The 19,130-nt window shown below is 49.7% G+C and overlaps 1 protein-coding gene across 2 annotated transcripts in view; it reads right to left on the bottom strand.

The window, feature by feature from the left end:
• Positions 1-1,165: 1,165 nt before the first annotated feature.
• Positions 1,166-19,130, bottom strand: part of PIK3C2B (phosphatidylinositol-4-phosphate 3-kinase catalytic subunit type 2 beta) — a 39,185-nt gene continuing 21,220 nt past the window's right edge. For both annotated transcript variants that reach the window (XM_065873866.1, XM_065873874.1), the window contains 17 exons: positions 18,502-18,595; positions 18,270-18,364; positions 17,628-17,808; positions 16,740-16,847; positions 15,997-16,089; positions 15,076-15,205; positions 14,099-14,235; positions 10,008-10,177; positions 9,353-9,509; positions 8,905-9,014; positions 7,570-7,771; positions 7,028-7,152; positions 5,722-5,839; positions 4,322-4,403; positions 3,816-3,922; positions 2,058-2,186; positions 1,166-1,354 (listed from right to left, as the gene is read on the bottom strand). In XM_065873866.1, coding sequence (XP_065729938.1) covers positions 1,166-1,354; positions 2,058-2,186; positions 3,816-3,922; positions 4,322-4,403; positions 5,722-5,839; positions 7,028-7,152; positions 7,570-7,771; positions 8,905-9,014; positions 9,353-9,509; positions 10,008-10,177; positions 14,099-14,235; positions 15,076-15,205; positions 15,997-16,089; positions 16,740-16,847; positions 17,628-17,808; positions 18,270-18,364; positions 18,502-18,595 — 2,227 coding nt within the window. The remainder of the gene's footprint in view (positions 1,355-2,057; positions 2,187-3,815; positions 3,923-4,321; positions 4,404-5,721; positions 5,840-7,027; positions 7,153-7,569; positions 7,772-8,904; positions 9,015-9,352; positions 9,510-10,007; positions 10,178-14,098; positions 14,236-15,075; positions 15,206-15,996; positions 16,090-16,739; positions 16,848-17,627; positions 17,809-18,269; positions 18,365-18,501; positions 18,596-19,130) is intronic.

The following is a 19,130-nucleotide window of genomic DNA, read 5'->3' as shown; positions in this document are numbered from 1 at the left end:
TGGGGCATCCCTTTGGCTCCAGACAAAATAGGTTTATGGCCCCATAGAATGAGAGAAATTCTTATTAAAAAAATGTGACAGAAATGGAGTTTGGGAGAGAAGCAGCAAAACAAAAGGAGTGGTGGATGACGAGGAAAGCTTCCCAGAAACCACCCAACAGCCAGCCACGTTGACGTCTGCAGCCTAGAGGCCCATTCCTAGGGCCAAGACACCCTGGGGTGAAACCAAACCTAAGGGCCGAGGCAGCAGCTTACCCCACCAGAGAAAAATGAAGGGAGAGACCTATGGGGGAGCACCCAGGCGTATTCACAGGGACCAGATGACCCCCGGAAGAGCTGAATGGAGGGGTAGAAGACAGTATTCAGGGCAAGTCCTAGCAAAATAGGGGAAGACGAGAGGAAAAACTCCCCCCAAAAGAGCCCAGGTCCCTGAACACAGGTCCTCTACAGACCTCCACACGGAAGGCCCTTCCTTACACACGTAGGTATTCACATCGCTCTCCTTTGGAGGCAAAATCAGAAAGGCCCAGTGGCGCAGGCCTCAGTCCAGCACACGCAGCCCTCCTTGTCCCTCCCGACCTGCCTCAGAGACGGAGGGCACTAACTGAGGGCCCACTGGGCCCCTCCCCAAATAATTCCTATAGATAGAAATGCAAAAACAACAAACAAACACAATCCTAGGGAAAAGTCCAATAAGAACCTCAATCATACAAAAAGTCCAATTCCTCTTTTGCCTTCTGAGGCACATGTAAGTCCCTTCTCACAAGGCTTCCTGTCCAGTTAGGACAACGTTACTATTTCATTTTTTAAAAATAAACATAAAGATATCCCCACCCTCCCCCCAAATGCTACTTCTACCGCCACCCCACACCTCAAACCAGGCATTGCTCCCTGGACACAAGGTAAACTTAAAATTTTGCTGCACCCTCACAGCCTCCAAGGGGCTGCTCATCACAACCAACCCAAATGCAGTCTGCAGACGGGCGGGTAGCAGAGAGCATCTTTACTCTCCTTGCCTCCTACCATGGAGGCCCGATCCGCCGGGACAGAGGGAAGCCCCACCAAGGGCCCTGCCCCTACGCAAGGAAGGGACAAGTCAAGCAGGGAGAGTCCTCTCCCCCGGCTCTGCCATGAGCCTGGGGTCCTGGGCCACGGCTCCGCTGGGCTCATAACGTCTCATGACTTCGAGATCCCAGTGCGAACCAGCCGGTCTTCTCCTGGGCCAGGTCCAGCTCTCGCAGGCGGATGTGCACCTCCCCCAGCAGAACGTTCTCCCAGAATCCTTGCTCACTCAGCACACTGAGCTGCAGCTCCCGCTGCTGCAGGTCTCCCTTGGGGATTCCATCATATACCAGCTGCAAATGCAAAATTGGGAAGAAAGGGAAGCAGTGAGAGAGGGAACATGGAAGGGGGAGATGCTTAAGTCTGTGGTGGCGTGATCTGATCTGGCTGAGACCACTCTACCTCCCCAACCAGACAGAGCCCGAGGGAATAGAGAAAGCATACAGAACCCAAGGGAAGCTTAAAGAACCCCGCTCTTGGGGGGACTTCCCTGGTGGCGCAGTGGATAAGACTCCACACTCCCAATGCAGGGGGCCCGGGTTCGACCCCCGGTCAGGGAACTAGATCCCACGTGCATGCCACAACTGCAACTAAGACCTGGCACAGCCAAATAAATAAAAAAAAAATAAATATAAGTAAAGACCCCTGCTCTTAGCTCAGAGTTCAAGCAAATGAAGGCTTGTCATTGGGGCCACAGCTCATTATCAGCAAAGGACCAGCAGGCTCTTCCTCCCCACAGACCATGCCACAGCTGTGGAATCCCTACCTTAAGTGTCAGCAAACTTTTTGACATAAAGGGCCAAACAGGAAGTACTTTAGGCTTTATAGGCCATACATTCTGATCTACGTCACGATGACTCAACCTAGCTGCTACAACATGAAAGCAGCCACAGACAAGACTTAAATGAATAGTAACGGCCACGTCCCAATACAACTTTATTTACAAACCGGCACAGTCGGCCAACCCCAGCCCCACCCAGCACCTTCCCCACATACCATCTCATTGTAGGTGGGGTTGCAGGTTTTCCGGGCCACTTTGGTTTTCTTCTTAGTGGTTTTCTGAGGGTCAGGAAGGAGGTAAATCTTGACATAGGGGTCGGGATCATTCCCATCCTGGAGCAGTTGCTACAAAGGGAATGAAAACCAAAAAAAAAAAAGATAAAGGTTTTTCTATCTGTCTCTCTATCACCATTCCTGTGATCACTCCCTGATCCAGACCCTCTTCTCCCACACCTAGCTTCTTGCAATGCACAATAATTTATGCTTCCCAGCCCACTGCATTCTGCTAGAAACACCTACCACGGTAACGTTAGGTGTCCTCCTAAAACATCCATCAGATTGCCTATGATATCCAGTCTATACTTTGTATACGAATGCTCAGGGCACGCCATAACTTGGTCTGTTCTGAATGAACCGTCATGTCCCCAGATATCTCTGCCCAATATCTTTTGTCTATTTTGATCCAAGTAACCCCTAAGAGGTAGAGAAATGAGTCAGAGAGATTAAGTTGCTTGTTCAAGGTCAGCCAATTAGTGATTCACTCAGCCTGATCCTTTTAAAACTGAAGTCAGAACTTGTCACGCCTCTGCGCAAAACCCTCCAAGGGCTCCCATCTCACTCACGGAGAAGCCACGCTCTTGACTGTGGGACCAAGGCTCTGGTCTGCCCTCTCCAACCTCACCATCTGCTATTCTCCCCTCTGTTGCAGGGGCTTCAGCCACACTGGCCTCCTCCTACGGTTCCTGACATGCCCCAAGCAGGCTCCTGACTAGGGCTTTTGGGTTCAACTGCTCCCTCCGCCTGGAGCAATCCTCCCTCAGATGTATGTGCATGGCTCCCTCCCTCACCTCCTTCCACCTTTGCCCAAATACCTCCTCATCAATGAGGGTTTCCCTGGCCACTCTGCAAAATGGCTGCGAGCTTCATTCCACCCCGGTATTCCTTCTCTGCTTTATTTCTCGCCAGAGCACTTACCACTATCTGACTTGCCATATATTTAACTTAACTATTTGTCTGTCTGCCTCTTCCTACTAGAATGTAAGCTCCCTGAGGGCAGGGATTTTATTTTGTTTACCCTTGTATCCAGAGCTAATGTATCAGTGCCTGGCACACGGTAGGCAGTTGATGAAGATTTGTTGAATAAAATGAATGAATGATTCTGTAAGAGTGAAACCCAGATCTCTCTGATTCCAAAGTTCATGTACCTCCTGCTACATGCTAATGCCCCAAACTGCAAAAGTCCAGCACGTTGTGGTATTCAATAAGAGTTCCCTTCCCCTTCCACTCACAAGGTTCTTAGAATCATACCAAAAATTTAGTGATTAGACTCTGCCTTGATTATGCTTGAAGGAAGTCACATGGCTGCCTTACCCCTATAACCAGGAAATAAGCCCCTTGGGCCTCTCCCTTATAATAATCACCATAATAATAATACAAAGGCACTATGTCAAGTGCTGTTACGTGCATTATCTCATTTAATCCCTAGAACAACCCTATGAGATAGGTGCTAACATTATCCTCATTTTAACGAGGCTAAGAGTCATTGGGCTACTTGCCAAAGACCACAGGTAGTAAGAAGCTGTGTCTAGTATGGCTTGGTCATACCATAGGCCTAGCATGGTAGCAGGCCCATTGGGTATTCATTCAGTAATCCTTGTGGTTACTCTCACGAGAGGGGGGCAGAAAAGGTCTGATCAGTCAGAAAAGTACCAGAAGAAAGATAAAGATCCAAATGAGGACTGTGTATGCACTTACCAAGCCCCGAATATGCATCACCATGATGAAGAGTTTGTTGTTTTTGTAGGAGATGGACAGCTTCACCTCTCCCCCAACCTTCCCGACCGGCCGGGCCCATGTGCCATCTGTAGGGACAAAGGAAACTGAGAAAGGTCATGAGGCCAGCCCTGTCCCCATCTGGTGCCAGCAGACGTTTCTGTTTTCTTCCGACCCCCCGCCAGTAACTCCACGTCAGAGTCCTGATACCCCATCGGGGATCTGCCAAGTGGCATCCGCGAACACGACTCAGAGTCGGGTTGGGGGCGTCTATCCAATTCCAGTGTGTAAGCATATCCAGTCCCTGGGGAATTGCTCAAGGAGCTGTGGACCCACAGCCTGAGTGGGAAACCAGATTCTCTAGCCAGTAAGCAAAGGAACAGAGATGAGTCAAGGAAAGAGAACTGGGAAGGGGCAGGGGCAGGAAAAATGACCTTTGGGAATGGTTCAGAGAGGTTGGCAGAAGTGTCACAGAGAAGGCACTGTACCTGAGGACTTGGGAGCCAGGCTGGTGCCCGCAGCCTTCTCGTCCCGGGACAGGGGGTGGAAGAAGGTGTACACCAAATCACACTGGAATGGAATCAGAAAACAGGGTCATTCCTCAGTAAGACAATGGCCCAGTGAAAAAAGGAAAAGGACTGTTCCACATTAAAAGAGACCTATGAGATGTGACAATCAAATGTAATATGCAGTTCTTGTTTGGGTCGTGGCCCAAACAAACCAACTGCTAAAAGAATTTTGGAGATGACAGGGACATTTTGAATATGGACTATGTTTGGGGTGATATAATGACAGTGTAGTTATGTAAGATTATGTCCTTGTTTTTTAGAGATGCATAGTAAGTACTTAGGGGTAGAAGTCACGATGTCTGTGATTTACTTTAAAATATTTCATAAAAAATAGATGACTCAAACATGTCAAAATAATAACTGTTTAAGTGATGGATATATAGGCATTCATTATACTGTTTCTCTATTTTCCTATATGTTTTGAAAGTTCTCATGATACAAAAGTTTAAAAAAAAGAGAAAAAATCAAATAAAAGTAGGTCACATCAGGTCAAAAGCAGTCTGTTCTTGGAATTCCCAGGCAGTCCAGCGGGTAGGACTTGGCATTTCACTGCTGGCAGGCCAGGGTTCAATCCCTGGTCGGGGTACTAATGCCTGACCCAGCCTTGGACAAAGACCATGAATCCTACTTTTGAGAATGTTTACTAAGCAATTAGGGAAAACAAAACCAAAAACTAAAATGTGTGAAAGTACCCACTCTAGCATTAAGAGTGAAAAAAGGGGGGAGGGGAATGATCTAAATATCTTTCAAGAAGCGAATGGTTAAAGAGATTACGGTATTGCAAGCTGCTGTATTAATTTGGTACACATATTTAAAGTTATGCTTACTATAAACACTTAAGAGAAAAAAGAACAGAATATAGCATCATATTTAAGCTATGACCACTATAAAACTACAAAAGTCACATTTATATATGGGTAAATAGGAAGGAAACATGGAAATGGGGTTAGATGGTTTTTTAGGCTGATGGGACTCCGGATGACTGTATTTGTCTTTATGCCCATTATAGTACCATTTGTTTAAAGAAAAATCTAGAAGGATACACACACTCAACCTGCTCAAAACCTTCCATTTCCTCGGGCTCTTGCTCACTGCAAGCACCTAACACGGACATGTCTCTCCGCGTGCCCAGCTGCATGTTTGCGTTTCACTGCATTTCTGTGCATAGTCCCGTGGGGCTGGAGCCACGACCCACCCACCTCTTTCTGCACACAGACCCAGAAAAGCCAAGTCCCCTCCATGACTGCCACCCGCTTCCGTCCGCATCCCCCACCCCCCACCCGCGCCAGGGAGAGCCAGGAACAGAGGCAGCCACCCACCTCGGCCACCTCAGGGGCTGCGTGGATCAAGTGCCAGATGTAGCCATTTAACTCCTCTCTCCGCCGCTCCGCCACCGCCTCTCCCCGTGAGCGGCCAATCACAAAGCGACTGGGGAAGCTGGACGGCGGTGGGCAGTGGCGATGCAGGAGGGGGAAGATGGGGAAAGATAATGAAGAGGCAACAGGATTTAGTCACATTTCACTTGCATTTTCAGTCACCTGATCTGCATTTCTCACCAGCCTCCATTCCCAGGGACCTTTCCCCGACTCCATGCCTCCCCAAGCTCCCCAGGTCTGTGCCAAGGGCACACACGCAGCATCTCACACCAGACAGTTCCTAGGACCCCGGATGAGAAAACCAAACTGCTGAGCAGAGTCCTACAGCTCTCCAGAAGTGCCTCAGCGGCTCTGGAGCCCCCAGTTTTCCCTATCAGGGTAAAAATTCATTTGAAAAATCGCTTTTATAAATTGTTGTGAAATACGCATAACATAAAATTTACCATCTTAACCATTATTTTAATATATATATTTTTGATATGGACCATTTTTAAAGTCTTTATTGAATTTGTTACAATATTGCTTCCGTTTTATAGGTTTTTTTTTTTGGTTTTTTGGCCTCGAGCCGTGTGGGATCTTGGCTGCCCGACCAGGGATTGAACCCACAGCCCCTGTATTGGAAGGGGAAGTCTTAACCACTAGGCGACCAGGGAAGTCCCCCGTCTTAACCATTTTTAAGTGTGCAGCTCAGAATTACGTACACTTACGTCGTTGTGCAACCATCACCGCCATCCATCTCCAGAACCCTTTTCACCTTGCAAAACTGAAACTACACACCCATTTAACAACTCCCCCTCCCTCCTGGCGACCACCATTCTACTTTCTGTTTCTATGAATTTGACTACTCTAAGTGCTTCATGTAAGTGGAATCGGACAGTAGAATAATATTCCATTTTGTATATACACTGCATTTTGTTTATCTATTTGAAACATACTTTTACTCTTTAGAAGATTAGAAACTTCGAAAAATCTTCAGATTCAGTCAATCCTCTGCCTTTAGACCCAGGTTGCTCTCCTGGCAGGTGGACCCAAGCTCATTTTCAAGGCTGGAGGAAGACCTCTTGAGAGCCTCAGAAGAGCATGACCAGCAGGGGGAGCACTTGTCATCAAACTCATGGCCAGGAGGAGAAAACCAAGGACATAGGTCTTTTCTCCGAAGGGCAGTATCTCACGCCTGCAGTCCCGCCCAGCCCCCATCCGCCCTCCCTCCCCAGTATCCCTCAGTGCAGAGAGGAAAGGCAACAGATACCTGGGCAGGAGGGAAGAAGGGAAGAGCAGCCGCAGCTTATTGTGTAACTCCTGGAACTCCTCAAATGTCCTCTGGATGTAAGTGGCCTCGTGAGCATTCTCTCGCATCACCTTTACCACATAAATCTGCAAAATCCAAATCTTAGAGAATACTTCCTGCCAAACCCTCTACACCCAATGAAGGGGGTAGGTGAGGGGACAGAAGTGTGTGTTGGAGGAGTTACGCTTTCCAGAAGGAAGAGGATAAAAATGTCTCTAATGGAGACAAAGATAATATACATATGCAGCAAAATGAAAGCAAAGATTAACAAGAATCCTTGTTTCACAAGACCCTTGACTCAGAGGGAACAGCCATCCAACTCAGCTCCCTGATTGTAGGCAGGCCACTTGGGCAGTGGAGAAGGAAGGGGTGTGTGACTGCTCCCAGCACAGGGTGCTCAGTCAGCTCCAGCGCCCACAGTGTGGAAGGGAAGAAACAGTCAGAACCCCAACAAGCTGGGGCAGTGGGGAGCAAGGGAGGGTCAGATCGGAGAAAACACTTACGTAGCCTTTGTTGGGGTGGAAGATCTTCTCGTGGCGGCAGAGAAATACATCACTGATGCGGCCAGAGCTCTTGAGAGTGTGTGTTCGGGGAGCAAAGGAAAGGGTCAGCCGGTCGTCTGAGCCTGTGAACTTCATCTGAGCCAGGTTATGAATGAAAAAATTGAGCTTTGTGGCTACACTGCCGAGGCTGGACTCAATCAACCTGCAGGAGGATGGGAAGAAAAGGATGTGACCACGGACCCAAGTCCCCACTGCCTGGCAGAGCTATCTCGAGAAATATACCCTGACACCTGAGACTAATACTCAGCTCAGATCAGATCATTTTCCCTGTGTGATATCCTCATAGAGTACATGATTGCACACAATGATCCGCATACAGTTTATTTCTGTGAAACTTGGGGTCTTATCTCCCCCCACTGCCCACCCGACCCAAAGACAGTTAAACCAAGGTAGGAAGGAATTAGGGACGCCACCGTGAGCTCACCATGTAAATGTCTAAATACTGTTGTCAAACTGAGTTTCAAGGTTCAGTATAATGGAACCTCACCAAACAGAGCTCAATCCAGAGATTTTAGTTCAAAAGGAAAGGTACTATATTAGACCCAACAGAGAAAGTTTAGTTCGCTAAGTTCCAAAAAGGGTGCATAATAAAATGGACAAAACAGTAGACATTAGGGGCTTCCCTGGTGGCGCAGAGGTTGAGAGTCCACCTGTCGATGCAGGGGACACGGGTTCGTGCCCCGGTCTGGGAGGATCCCACATGCCGTGAAGCGGCTGGGCCCGTGAGCCATGGCCGCTGAGCCTGCGCGTCCGGAGCCTGTGCTCCGCAGCGGGAGAGGCCACAGCAGTGAGAGGCCCACGTACCGCAAAATAAAAAACAAAAAACAGTAGATATTAGTATACAGACACTTTCCTGCTTTCACACAAAGTGTGTCTAAGAACGTCAAATATGGGAAAACAGAACCATGGAATTCCATGTTTTGACAAGGGGGAAGGTTCTGATCCAGAGAGCTAAAAACTAGTACAAATCCCTACTATACATTGCCCCATAGACAAAATCCTTGACCGAGACATGGTGAGAATGCAAGTAGGGGATCGCAGTACCTCTATACAAAGGTCAGCAGCCAAGTGCAGCTGGGAGACTGAGTCTGAGAGAAGTAAAATGATTTACCCAAGTCAAAGGCAAAGTTGGGACCACTGACCCATGTTGTCAACTCTAAGCTCTGCCACCGGAGCTAAGCCTCTCCCGTTTCCCCAGCCCTGTTCTTCCCAATCCAGCAGCCTGGAAATTAACTACCCAGAGTGGGCAGCACTGTTTCGTACGGAGAGTTTTACCTGGTGAAGTAGGTAGTGGCATTGGCCTCTGTGTCCTGAGGCCTCAGGGCATCATACACATACTTGAGGTCTTCCAGGTCTGAGAGCTCAGGGATCCCACAGGACAACATCTAGAAGAGCAAAGAAGAAGAGAGGGTGCCTGTAACAACCAGGAATTCTTGCTTCTTCCTTACCATAAGGCAAGATTTTCTACAGCTAGGCTCCCTAACCCTTCTAGAGGGTGGCAGGCAGATGCTGTGGGCAGTGGCTAGCAGTCCACAGGAACTGGGGGGGCTGGAGCAGGAAGTCAGATACCTGCAGACACCATTGTCCCCAGGTGGTCTGAGCCCTGCCTTTACCTAGGGCTCAGAGAAGTAGATCTCCAGAAATCCTTTGAAGCAAGACAAGGGAGTCTTAAAGATGGTGCCAGATGATAAGGAGGGGTTCAGAAAGGGATGGAGCTCCTCACCAGGCCCAGAAGGTTGAGGAAGAGGTGGGTGTGCTTGCGAATGAGGTTGTAGGCTTGGCAGCAAAGGTCAACAAAATCATGGAAGCGGCTGGAAGGCTTGTCACCCCCGTTGATGACATACGCCATGTCCGAGGTGAAGACAAAGGGGGCACGGTCCCTGGGCCAAGGGGAACATACAGGTAGAAGGTCAACATGAAGGAGGAAGCCCACTTTGTGGGCTGCGTCAGGGGATGGTTTTCCTCATCCCTCAACACCTGTGTGAAATGGATGGATGTGGCTCCTCCAACGTTTTCGCTTTTCTTTTCCTCCCTTACTCTTAAAAAATCCCCAAACACATCCTTCGTTGGTTCCTTGCCTGTGAGCTAGTGATATTTTCCCTGGATATCTAGTTGTATTCCCTTTTGCTGTGGTTTGGGCTCATTTCCCTTTGCTCCGTCCTCAGCAGGGAGGGCCAATGGCTGGTGCCTGCCCTCTTCTGCAAGGCCCTGAAAGGACTTGACCTCTTTCTCAGTCTTCTCTTCTCCAAAGCTGCTCAGCCCAGGGACCACACTCTGCAGTACGGGCCCTCCCATCACGGGCTCGTGTTCCAGCTCCGAACCATTTCCGCTGACCTCCCTGGACTACACGCGCATCCTGGCTTCAGGAGACCACTTACCGCTTGATGTTCCCGAACATCTGGGCGTGGCCCAGGAAACGGCCAAAATCTATGTGGAACATGTGGCCCGTCGTCTTCAGCATGATATTGTCATTGTGACGGTCACAGATGCCCAAGACGTACGTGGCCACACAGCAGCCAGCACAAGAATAGATGAAGTTCTCTACAGCCTGGGAGAAGGAAGGCAGAGGGGAGGAGGGGACATGAAGCTGGTGTGGACGGACCCCAGGGGCACAGCCAGACTGAATTCAGCCAGCCCCGCCCCCCTCTCATGAGCCCAACAGCTCTCACATCCACCTGTTCAGCCTTCATCACATACGTACACACTGATGCACACAGAAACTTCTCTCATATCTTATGGGGCAAAAGGAGATGGAAGGCTTATAGGTATATCTCCACCACGTTATCTGCAATCCACCACCTTCTGCACCTTTCTTTCTCCTTGGGAAATTGGTTGGAAAGACAGTGCACTGATCCGGGAGCCCAGACTTGACCAGCCCATAATCAGGGAAGACTCTGACGTTTACAACTTTCCCAGCTGTTTGTGGTGACCTTAACTCAAGCACAGCACTGAGGCAACTGACTTAAGGGCCTCTTCCTGACCCTGCTCAGAATTCTTCTGTCCTTCTCCCTGCCCCCGGTATGACTCCCATTTCCACTGTTCTTGGTAACAGATGAATGCTAATCTAATTAAAGTCACTTCACTCCAAGGAAGAGCTGAGGCAGCTTCACACTTCTAGGGGATGTTTTACACTTGAAAATCAGACATCTCTAGTTGGTAAAATGTGTTAGAGCAATTTCTGAGTTTCAAGCAGGAGGGGAGGGAGTAAGGGGTTGGATCTACCTTATTTTATCTGGTCAACGTTTGCCCCCTTATCTGCCTTTCCAGTAAAAACGTATGGAATTAGTGAACAGACACCTTTCATCCTCTAAATCCTCTTTGTGAGTTTTCTGGAATTCCCAAGAACTCAAGAAAGACTCAACAGCAGAGGCAACAGTTGTCACAGCCAAGTAAGAACGGACAAAGCTGGGAAAGAGAGAGATCTTCATAGAACGCATGCCCTTCCCACCTCCCTCTGCAAGCTTCCACCCAGCCTTCAAGGACCTTCCTTGGGTTCCACACCTTTCCCAGATCTTACCAGCCTGCACTGACTCCTCCCCATTGAGCCCCTACAGCCACCATTCACTCAGAACTTAGTATTCTCACTTTCCCAGGGTCCAGGGATCTTATCTCCCAGCAGCCTCTTGGCTGTTCCACAGGCCTACTTCAAAACTAGCTACACACAGGGCTTCCCTGGTGGCGCAGTGGTTGAGAGTCCGCCTGCCGATGCAGGGGACGTGGGTTCGTGACCCGGTCCGGGAAGATCCCACATGCCGCGGAGCAGCTGGGCCCGTGAGCCACGGCCCCTGAGCCTGCGCGTCCGGAGCCTGTGCTCCGCAACGGGAGAGGCCACAGCAGTGAGAGGCCCGCGTACCGCAAAAAAAACCAAAAACAAAAAACCAAAAAAACTAGCTACACACAGAAATCCCCTGGCTACTTGTTAAATTAAACCAGCTGACTAATCGCTAGGAAGTTAAGAATAGAAAGTTTGTAAAGAAATCACAGACTGTACCTTCTGGAAGAAAGAGATGATTTCTATGATAGGGAAATATATAATTGAAAAGAAACCACTCAATAAGTATAACCCATCCACTCCCAGTCTTGACCATCTCCATCAACCTGTCTTCAAGTCACAGATGTTCCTTCTACCTGAAAGGCATCCTATTTTGACTGACACAGCAGCTATATGCCTGTACTCTGCCACAGAGTAAATAACTAAAGCCTCATCACCTAAGTTACGCAGGGTGCTGGCTGCTTACTGGCAGGAAGGCTCACGGATAAAGAGAGCTCTCCTGACTTAAGGGGTTTCACTTACAGGATGGAGGCACTCTGGTTTGCTGAGTAGGTGGCCAAGAGACAAGTATCTCTAGTTCTTTCCTCCTGGAAGGCACCATAAGAAACTACCAGCATCATTCTAACAGAAAGACTAGAAGAGCTGAGAGCTATTTTTGAAAGACTGATATTAAACACTGAGACACTGAGTTAGTTTCTCTCTGTGTGTATTCTTTTTTTTTTTTTTTTTTTTTTTGCGGTACGCGGGCCTCTCACTGTTGTGGCCTCTCCCGTTGCAGAGCACAGGCTCCGGACGCGCAGGCTCAGCGGCCGTGGCTCACGGGCCCAGCCGCTCCGCGGCACGTGGGATCTTCCCGGACCGGGGCACGAACCCGTGTCCCTTGCATCGGCAGGCAGACTCTCAACCACTGCGCCACCAGGGAAGCCCTCTGTGTGTATTCTTGTTGTACAAGCTTATATAATATTTATTATGACTCTTTATTATACTGGCAAGGAGTAATCATAATTCCAGCACCAAGCACAGTGCTTCTGTATGGTGGCTGCTTAATACCTGAAAAATACATGTTAGTATAAATAGTATATAGGGTTGAGGGAGGGAGGAAACAATATCACTCCTTTCCAAGGGTAGAGGACCTTAACATTTACAACATACAGAGGATGGGTTTTGAGGGATGGGAAAGGGAAGAAAGGGCTTTCCAGGCAAAGGAAATACTATCGTCTAAAGGTATTGAAGAAATGCAAGTAGCTCCCTCAACTACAGCATAAATTATCATAAGATGGGGAGGTGCAGTGGATGAGACCACAGGGGCAGGCAGGGCTGGATTACAAAAGGCCTTGCGGCAATGTTGTGGATGACGGACTCATCTTTTAGGACACAGGGAGCCTCTGAAGAACCGAGAGCAAAGGAGTGACATGAGCAGTTTGCACCTTATTTTAAAAGACTCTGAAATCAAGCAGAGGATGGGAATGGAAGGAGGAGAGGCAGTCCAGTAGTTCAGGGGACAGAAAGCAAATGGCTGAAAGAAATGGTAAGAAGAGGACAGATTCAAGAGACATCGGGGGAACAGGGCTTGGTAAAGCAGAGGAGAGGCAGAAGGAAACATCAAGAAGACTCATGGCTCTGTCTTGGGTGACTGCACAGAGAGAGTCATACCCTCCAGGAAACACATAAAGCAGGTTTCAAGAGGACAAGGAGAGACAGAAAGCTCGGTTTTTGCCTATACTGAGTTTGACGTACAGGTGAAACACAAGCGGAGAGGTCCAGCAATCGGGTGGTGAGAGAGGGCAGAGGGAATGGCTTTGGAAGTCATCAGCAAGTGGGTGGTAAAGTAATAAGAGATGATGAGCTGGCACGAGAAGAGTACAAAGAGCACAGCAGGCCAGGAATTAAACCCTGGGGAATGCAAACATTTAAGGTCTCGGAAGATCATCTAATTACATGTTCACTAAACAACATTCTGATTATAATTTGGCTGCCCACGTAGGTTCTCCTTCAGGGATAAAAGCCATTGATCAATATAAGTTAGTATATGGATCGCTTCTGGTTTATGGTCATTCTCTTATGAGCTTGGTTATTATGATTCATTCTCTCCTCTAAACTTAATTAACCCAGAGGCAAGAGCCATGAAGCTGTGGACCAGCCACAGAACACAGCAGGTCACCAAGGCCCTACCACCCAGTACAGCCCCACCTGAGGAAGGTCAGCTACCTTTTCTATCATCTCTGTCTCACATCTATCCTCAATCCTGGCTTCCGGTTACATGCTTGTCACAAACCAGCTCCATAACCGGGAACAAATGAGTGAGTCTTAATTCACATCTATGAAAAGAAGAGTTGGAAAAAATGATCTCTAAAGTCTCTTCCAACTCTTGTTCTGCAAAGCACCACTGGACTCCTCGCAGGACACAGGAGGACCTGAATAGGATCGTGACTAAGAGGGTCCCCTCCTCCAAACTCAATCTGCCAGAGGAACTCAGCGAAGGCTTCCCAGTTGGATACCAGAGGATGTTCTTGGTCAGCTTACAAAAGTCATTTGACCCACCTCTAGACATCTGGAGGCACCAGTCAACCAAGAGTGTTTCTTTCCTCCCAATAAAGCTGAGCTGTCTTCTCTGTGCATGTGTGGGCCTTGTGGGAACACAGTGTGCCAGAGTCACGCACATCCCACCCCAGCTTCACCCCCACGCTTCAATCCTACCTTCTCGTACTCGTCCTCCCCAGGGTTGTGCTTCTGCAACCAGTCGGCTAGGGGCCGGTCCTTGAAGGAGCCGGTCACCCCATGCTCCACCTGGATCTTGCGCAGGGTCTCAGAGTTGGGGATCATCTCTACCATCCCTGTGAGGGGAGACATCAAGTCATTCTCCAGAGCAGAGAGAAGGTGTCTGTCAGGAGAGGACTCCAAGAGCTTTGCTGGATGCTTCCCTATAAATTAAGCTCTAGGGCATTTGGACAAAGTCCGATAATAAGGGGAAAGATCCTTCCCCTGGTTTCATACTCCATGCTGTGACTCTTTGGTCCCCCCAGCTCATAGCCACGATCCTTTTTTGTTTTAACTTTTACTATGGGATTTTCAAATACGTATAAGAATAAAGAAATGGTACCATGAACTCACACAAAACCAGTTTCAAAAATTATCAACGCTTTGCTAATCTTGTTTCATCTATTTCACTGACCCAGCCCTGCCTCCCCCTCTTCTCTTCCACCCTCCGCCTACACCATTCGTGGCTGGAGTATTTTTAAGTAAATCCCATACATGTCATTTCACTCATAAGTATTTCAAGTATAACTGGCAAGGACACAACCACCATGCCATTATCACATCCAAAAATTCAACGACCATTCTTTGATCTGATCTAACCCAGTCTACATGCAAGTTTCCCCCAACTGTGTCAAAAAGTATCTGTTTACAGATACTTTACGAAAAGTGTCTGTTTACAGATACAAAGTCTACACGGTATGCTTGGTTATGTCTCCAAGTCTGCTTTATTTTCTAATAGTCTCTCTCCTCGGCCTTCTTTTTTTAATGCCATTCCACAGCTTCTAATGGGATAATCTCGCCCTTTTCATGTTTCTGGAGACGCACATAGTTCTCGTCAGGGAATGGAAAAAGGGCAGTAAGCAAGAATGCCCCCCACGCCAGCCGCCCAGTCAGCGCCCCGCCCACTCCCTACTGACCTCTCCCACGGCCAGTGGAGAAGCAGCGGAAGAGGACCATGCGCATGTCCAGCCCCTCCTGGACCCAGATCTTGCTCATGATGCGGATCATCTGTAGGGTCAGCATGTCCTGGCGAAGGTCGTCCCCACACTGGATGGAGGAAGACAGTGACCGGAACCACCTCCCCCACTTCCGACAGCTCCCAGATCTCCCAGGAGGGCGAACTTGGCCCAGACTAGTGACCAGGGACTGGCTCAGTTCTCACACTCAGACCTGCTCACACCAGGTCAGACACCAGAGATGGGCCAGGAGCCACACTTTGCCCGTGTGGTGTTCCAGCTCTTCCCCCAACCCCACGTCCCCATTTGCACTGAAGTCAGGGTCCTCTTCTTCCTGACCATCAAAGCCTTAAAACTTGGATTTGGAACTTAGACACAACAAACATATGTCACTAAGTCACGCACGCCTTTCATTTCCCCCACTGGATCGTCCGCTCTGAGGCTATCCTTTATTCCTCAGAATCATGGATGTACCAATTAGAGGGACCTTAAGATTCATCTAAGTCCAACCTGCACCTGATTTATGAATTTCCTCTTCAGCACGCCTGCCATAGTCATTCAGCTTGAGTACTCCAGGGACAGCCAGGTCAGCACCTTATCCATTCCACTGCTGAGGTAGCTCTGCCTTCTAGAAAGCGCTTCTGACATTGAGCTGTCAGTTACCTCCTTACACATCCCAGCACTGTTCCTAGCCCTCTGGGGCCACACACAATTCATCTATTTCCTTTTTCACCCGATAGTCTTTCACGCACTAAAATGGCAGCATGAGTGTGGCCCAGCAGGAAGAGAATGGCCCCGAGGCTGCTTCTGCCACCCTTGGATTCCCACCTCTCCTTCTCTCTACCTTCTATATCCCACCAGGCTTGAGAGAAGCGTCCTCACCTTGAAGATGACACGGATGTTCTCGCCCAGCGGATCCACATTTTGGAAGGAGAGCTTGAGGGGGACTGCATTGGAGTTGAAGTAGGAACAGTCCTGCCACAGTAGAGAGGGTAGTGATGAGGGTCAGGGTGGCCCAGGCCCAGGCCCAGGAAGGAAAACGGCCTCTCCAGCTCCCACCAGCTGCTGCTCATTGTTTCTTCCAGATTTCTGCGGAGCCCACATTCCTTCCCTCCCTCCCTATCGCCATCACCCTGGTTCAGTTTGTTATGACTTCAGCTCCTGCACCTGGTCTCTCTCACCCCTTCAGTTCACTCCACACACAACTTACTAGTCGTGCGGCTTCTGGCAAGTCGTGTGTCCCACCTATAACTCAGTTTACTCCTCTGTAAAATGGGGCTCACAACAGTACCGACTTCCTAAGAGTCGTGAGGATGAAATGTGATAACCGAAGGAAAGCACTTAGAACGGTGCCAGGCACAGAGCGCGTGCTCGATGAATGACAGGTGGGAGCATCACCAGCCTGGACTTCAACCCCGACACCATCAGCAGAGGCACTTACCCAGCCCCCAACCCAATTCCTCCACCCCGCAGAGCTGTCAGGTAAAAGTCCATACACGTTAGCGTTGGCAAGAGGCCCCACATATGCCTTTCTTCCTCATCTCTCTCAGTAACCAGGTCAGTGAGGACCTGGCTTCCACTGAGCCCTCCCCACTCCAAGAGCCCCAAACCCACCAGTCACTCACCCTGGGCACGATGCCCTTAACCAGCAGACTGGGGCTAAGCGGCAGGCGGCAGGAGCCATTGAGGGCAAAAAACTGCCCCACCTCCTCCAGGCCTGTGCGGAGAATCCCCTGGTGGGGAAAGGAGAGCAGGGGTGAGGTGAGGGGCCCATAAGCTCCACTCAGAGCCAGGCCTCTCCCAGGGGTGGGTGCCAGTAGTGGTTGGCATGGAAACAGTCACCCGAGAGATGTGGACAACCTCCTGGAGACGGTGAAGAAGGAAGACTGCCCCACCCACACCACAGCCGGGGCCACAGCCCAAACACCTATAGAGACTGGGTGGATGACAGAACAGCTTAAGGCAGCCCACGGTGAACTGAGAGGGTGGGCTACAGGTCAAGGAGGAGTTGCCACTTGGGCCGTTGCCAAAAAAGCCAATCATCTAGACTTCACAATCTCCCAATTTTTAAATGTTAGCAACCAGGATCACTAATACTGGACTAATACAACCCCTTCGTGCAAACAGATAAAGGTGCCCCCTCCGGGTGGTAGCAGCCCTGAGCCGTGGCTCACAGCACAGTGAACAAAGTATGACTGAATTTTAGCCCTCACTTGCCCCCCCGGCTGGGTGCTCTTGTGCAGTGAACAACTTACACAACTGGGCTTAGCCTTTAAGGTAAACAGTTAAATAAAAATTTTAATACTTCGCAAGCCAAAGAGAACACATTCCGTGGGCTGTATCCAGCTTGCAGACTGTCAGTTTGTAGCCTGTAGGTTAGGGAGTCACCTCTTTCCAGCCCCTCACCAGAGATGGTCAAGTGCCATCCTGCTGGTCAGGATGCCTAAGAAGTTAATGACTGGCTGCAGAGGCCCAGAACCGGAAGTGGGTAGAGGCAGCCTCACCCCACTCACCGGCCGTGCAGACGGGGCAGCCTCCCGGACCTGCTGGGCCAGCTTGGCCAGGGTACTGACAAGCCAGCACTGGCGGTTAAACTCTTCTCTCAGCCCCTTGCCACAGCAACACAGCAAGGCTGCCAGCAGATACTGGTAGCGGATGCTGAACTGAGAGTCCTTGAGGCCGTCTTTCAGCAACCTACCAGGCAAAGGGAGGGGGGAAGTCAGAACACTCAAAGGATAACAGGCAAGGGCGGGGGGTGGGGAGTGGTCAGACCCAGCTCCAGCTCCCTGGAGAACCCACCCCAAACTTGGGAAGGAAAACAGGCTCTGGATGCAGAACTTATACAGAGGCGTTCAGCCACATCTCAGTCTGCCCATGCTGTCTTTAAATAGGGCTCAAAGCCCTTCTGCATCTGGTTTCTCCTTGTATTTCTGCCGTGCGTGGGTGCAGGGGAGGGCCAGGGATGATCCCCACCGCGCTTCCATGCGGGTGAGCTGAGAGCCCCCGAGGAAAAGGTGCTGGCCCAAGGCCACCTGGTAAGTCAGACACATACAGCAACCCAGATGGCTCAGCTCCCCATCCTTGCAGGCTTAGAGTAAAACACCCCCAAGTGAAGGAGGTGTGTCCATCTCTCCTCTTTCTGCACACAGTTTTACCAGAAGAAGTAGTGAGTCACTCTCAAGTCAGAGACAGCTCGTTTCAGGAGGAAGCGCACCAAGGGGCTGTCCAGGTAGCACTCATACTTTAAGGCCTGTGTAGGAGAGAGGGAACAGGAGGCTTTGTTGATTGCCTGTAATCTACACCAACTGCTATCCCTGCAGGATGCAGTCTGTCTTGGGGTCCTGGGGGTGGGACCATCAGAACTGGAGGGAAGGCCAGCTCACCCACCTGCACGAGCTGGGGCAGGTAGTCCAACAGCTCAGCATCAGAGAGGGAGCCAATCCACTGAACAGCCATACGACGCACCTCCTGGTCTGGGAACCTGCAAAACAGAGCCCAGGACACTGACGATCCAGCCACAGGGTCTAAGGCACAGGACCGAGCAAGCACCCTCACACCTGGGCCTCAGAGCCATGGGTGAAGAAATGGCAATGACTCCCAGAATCTGCCAAAGCCACTAGAAGAGCCCTAAGCACCTCTGCTGGATCGCAACCCTTGAGAACGGCCCTGGCCCATGGTCAGAGTCAGGCTTGGGCCGTGGAAGCCACTCTCACTCCCTGTATGAGTTAAAGAAAATGGGACAAAGTCCTCAACCCCACTCCCAAAGATCTCTTCCTTGACTCCCACTGTGCCAGAAATCCCATCATCAAAGAGCCCTCGTGAGGGTCAAAGCATTATCGTTTCTTGGTACCATCCTTTTAATGCAAAGCTTGCCAGGCAAATAACAAAGATCATGAAATTATATATAAGCCAGTACACCTAGCCAGAATTAGTTTAGCAGAGATTAGCAAAACCTTTGCCTCAAAGAGTCCTGAAGGCAAAATACATGGATCAGGTACATTTTAATTACTAAGAGT

This window comes from Phocoena phocoena, chromosome 1, assembly GCF_963924675.1.
Source record: "Phocoena phocoena chromosome 1, mPhoPho1.1, whole genome shotgun sequence".
Classification (NCBI taxonomy): Eukaryota; Metazoa; Chordata; class Mammalia; order Artiodactyla; family Phocoenidae; genus Phocoena; species Phocoena phocoena.
The sequence above is the reverse complement of the archived record's forward strand: the minus strand, read 5'-3'. Positions and strand labels throughout refer to the sequence as shown.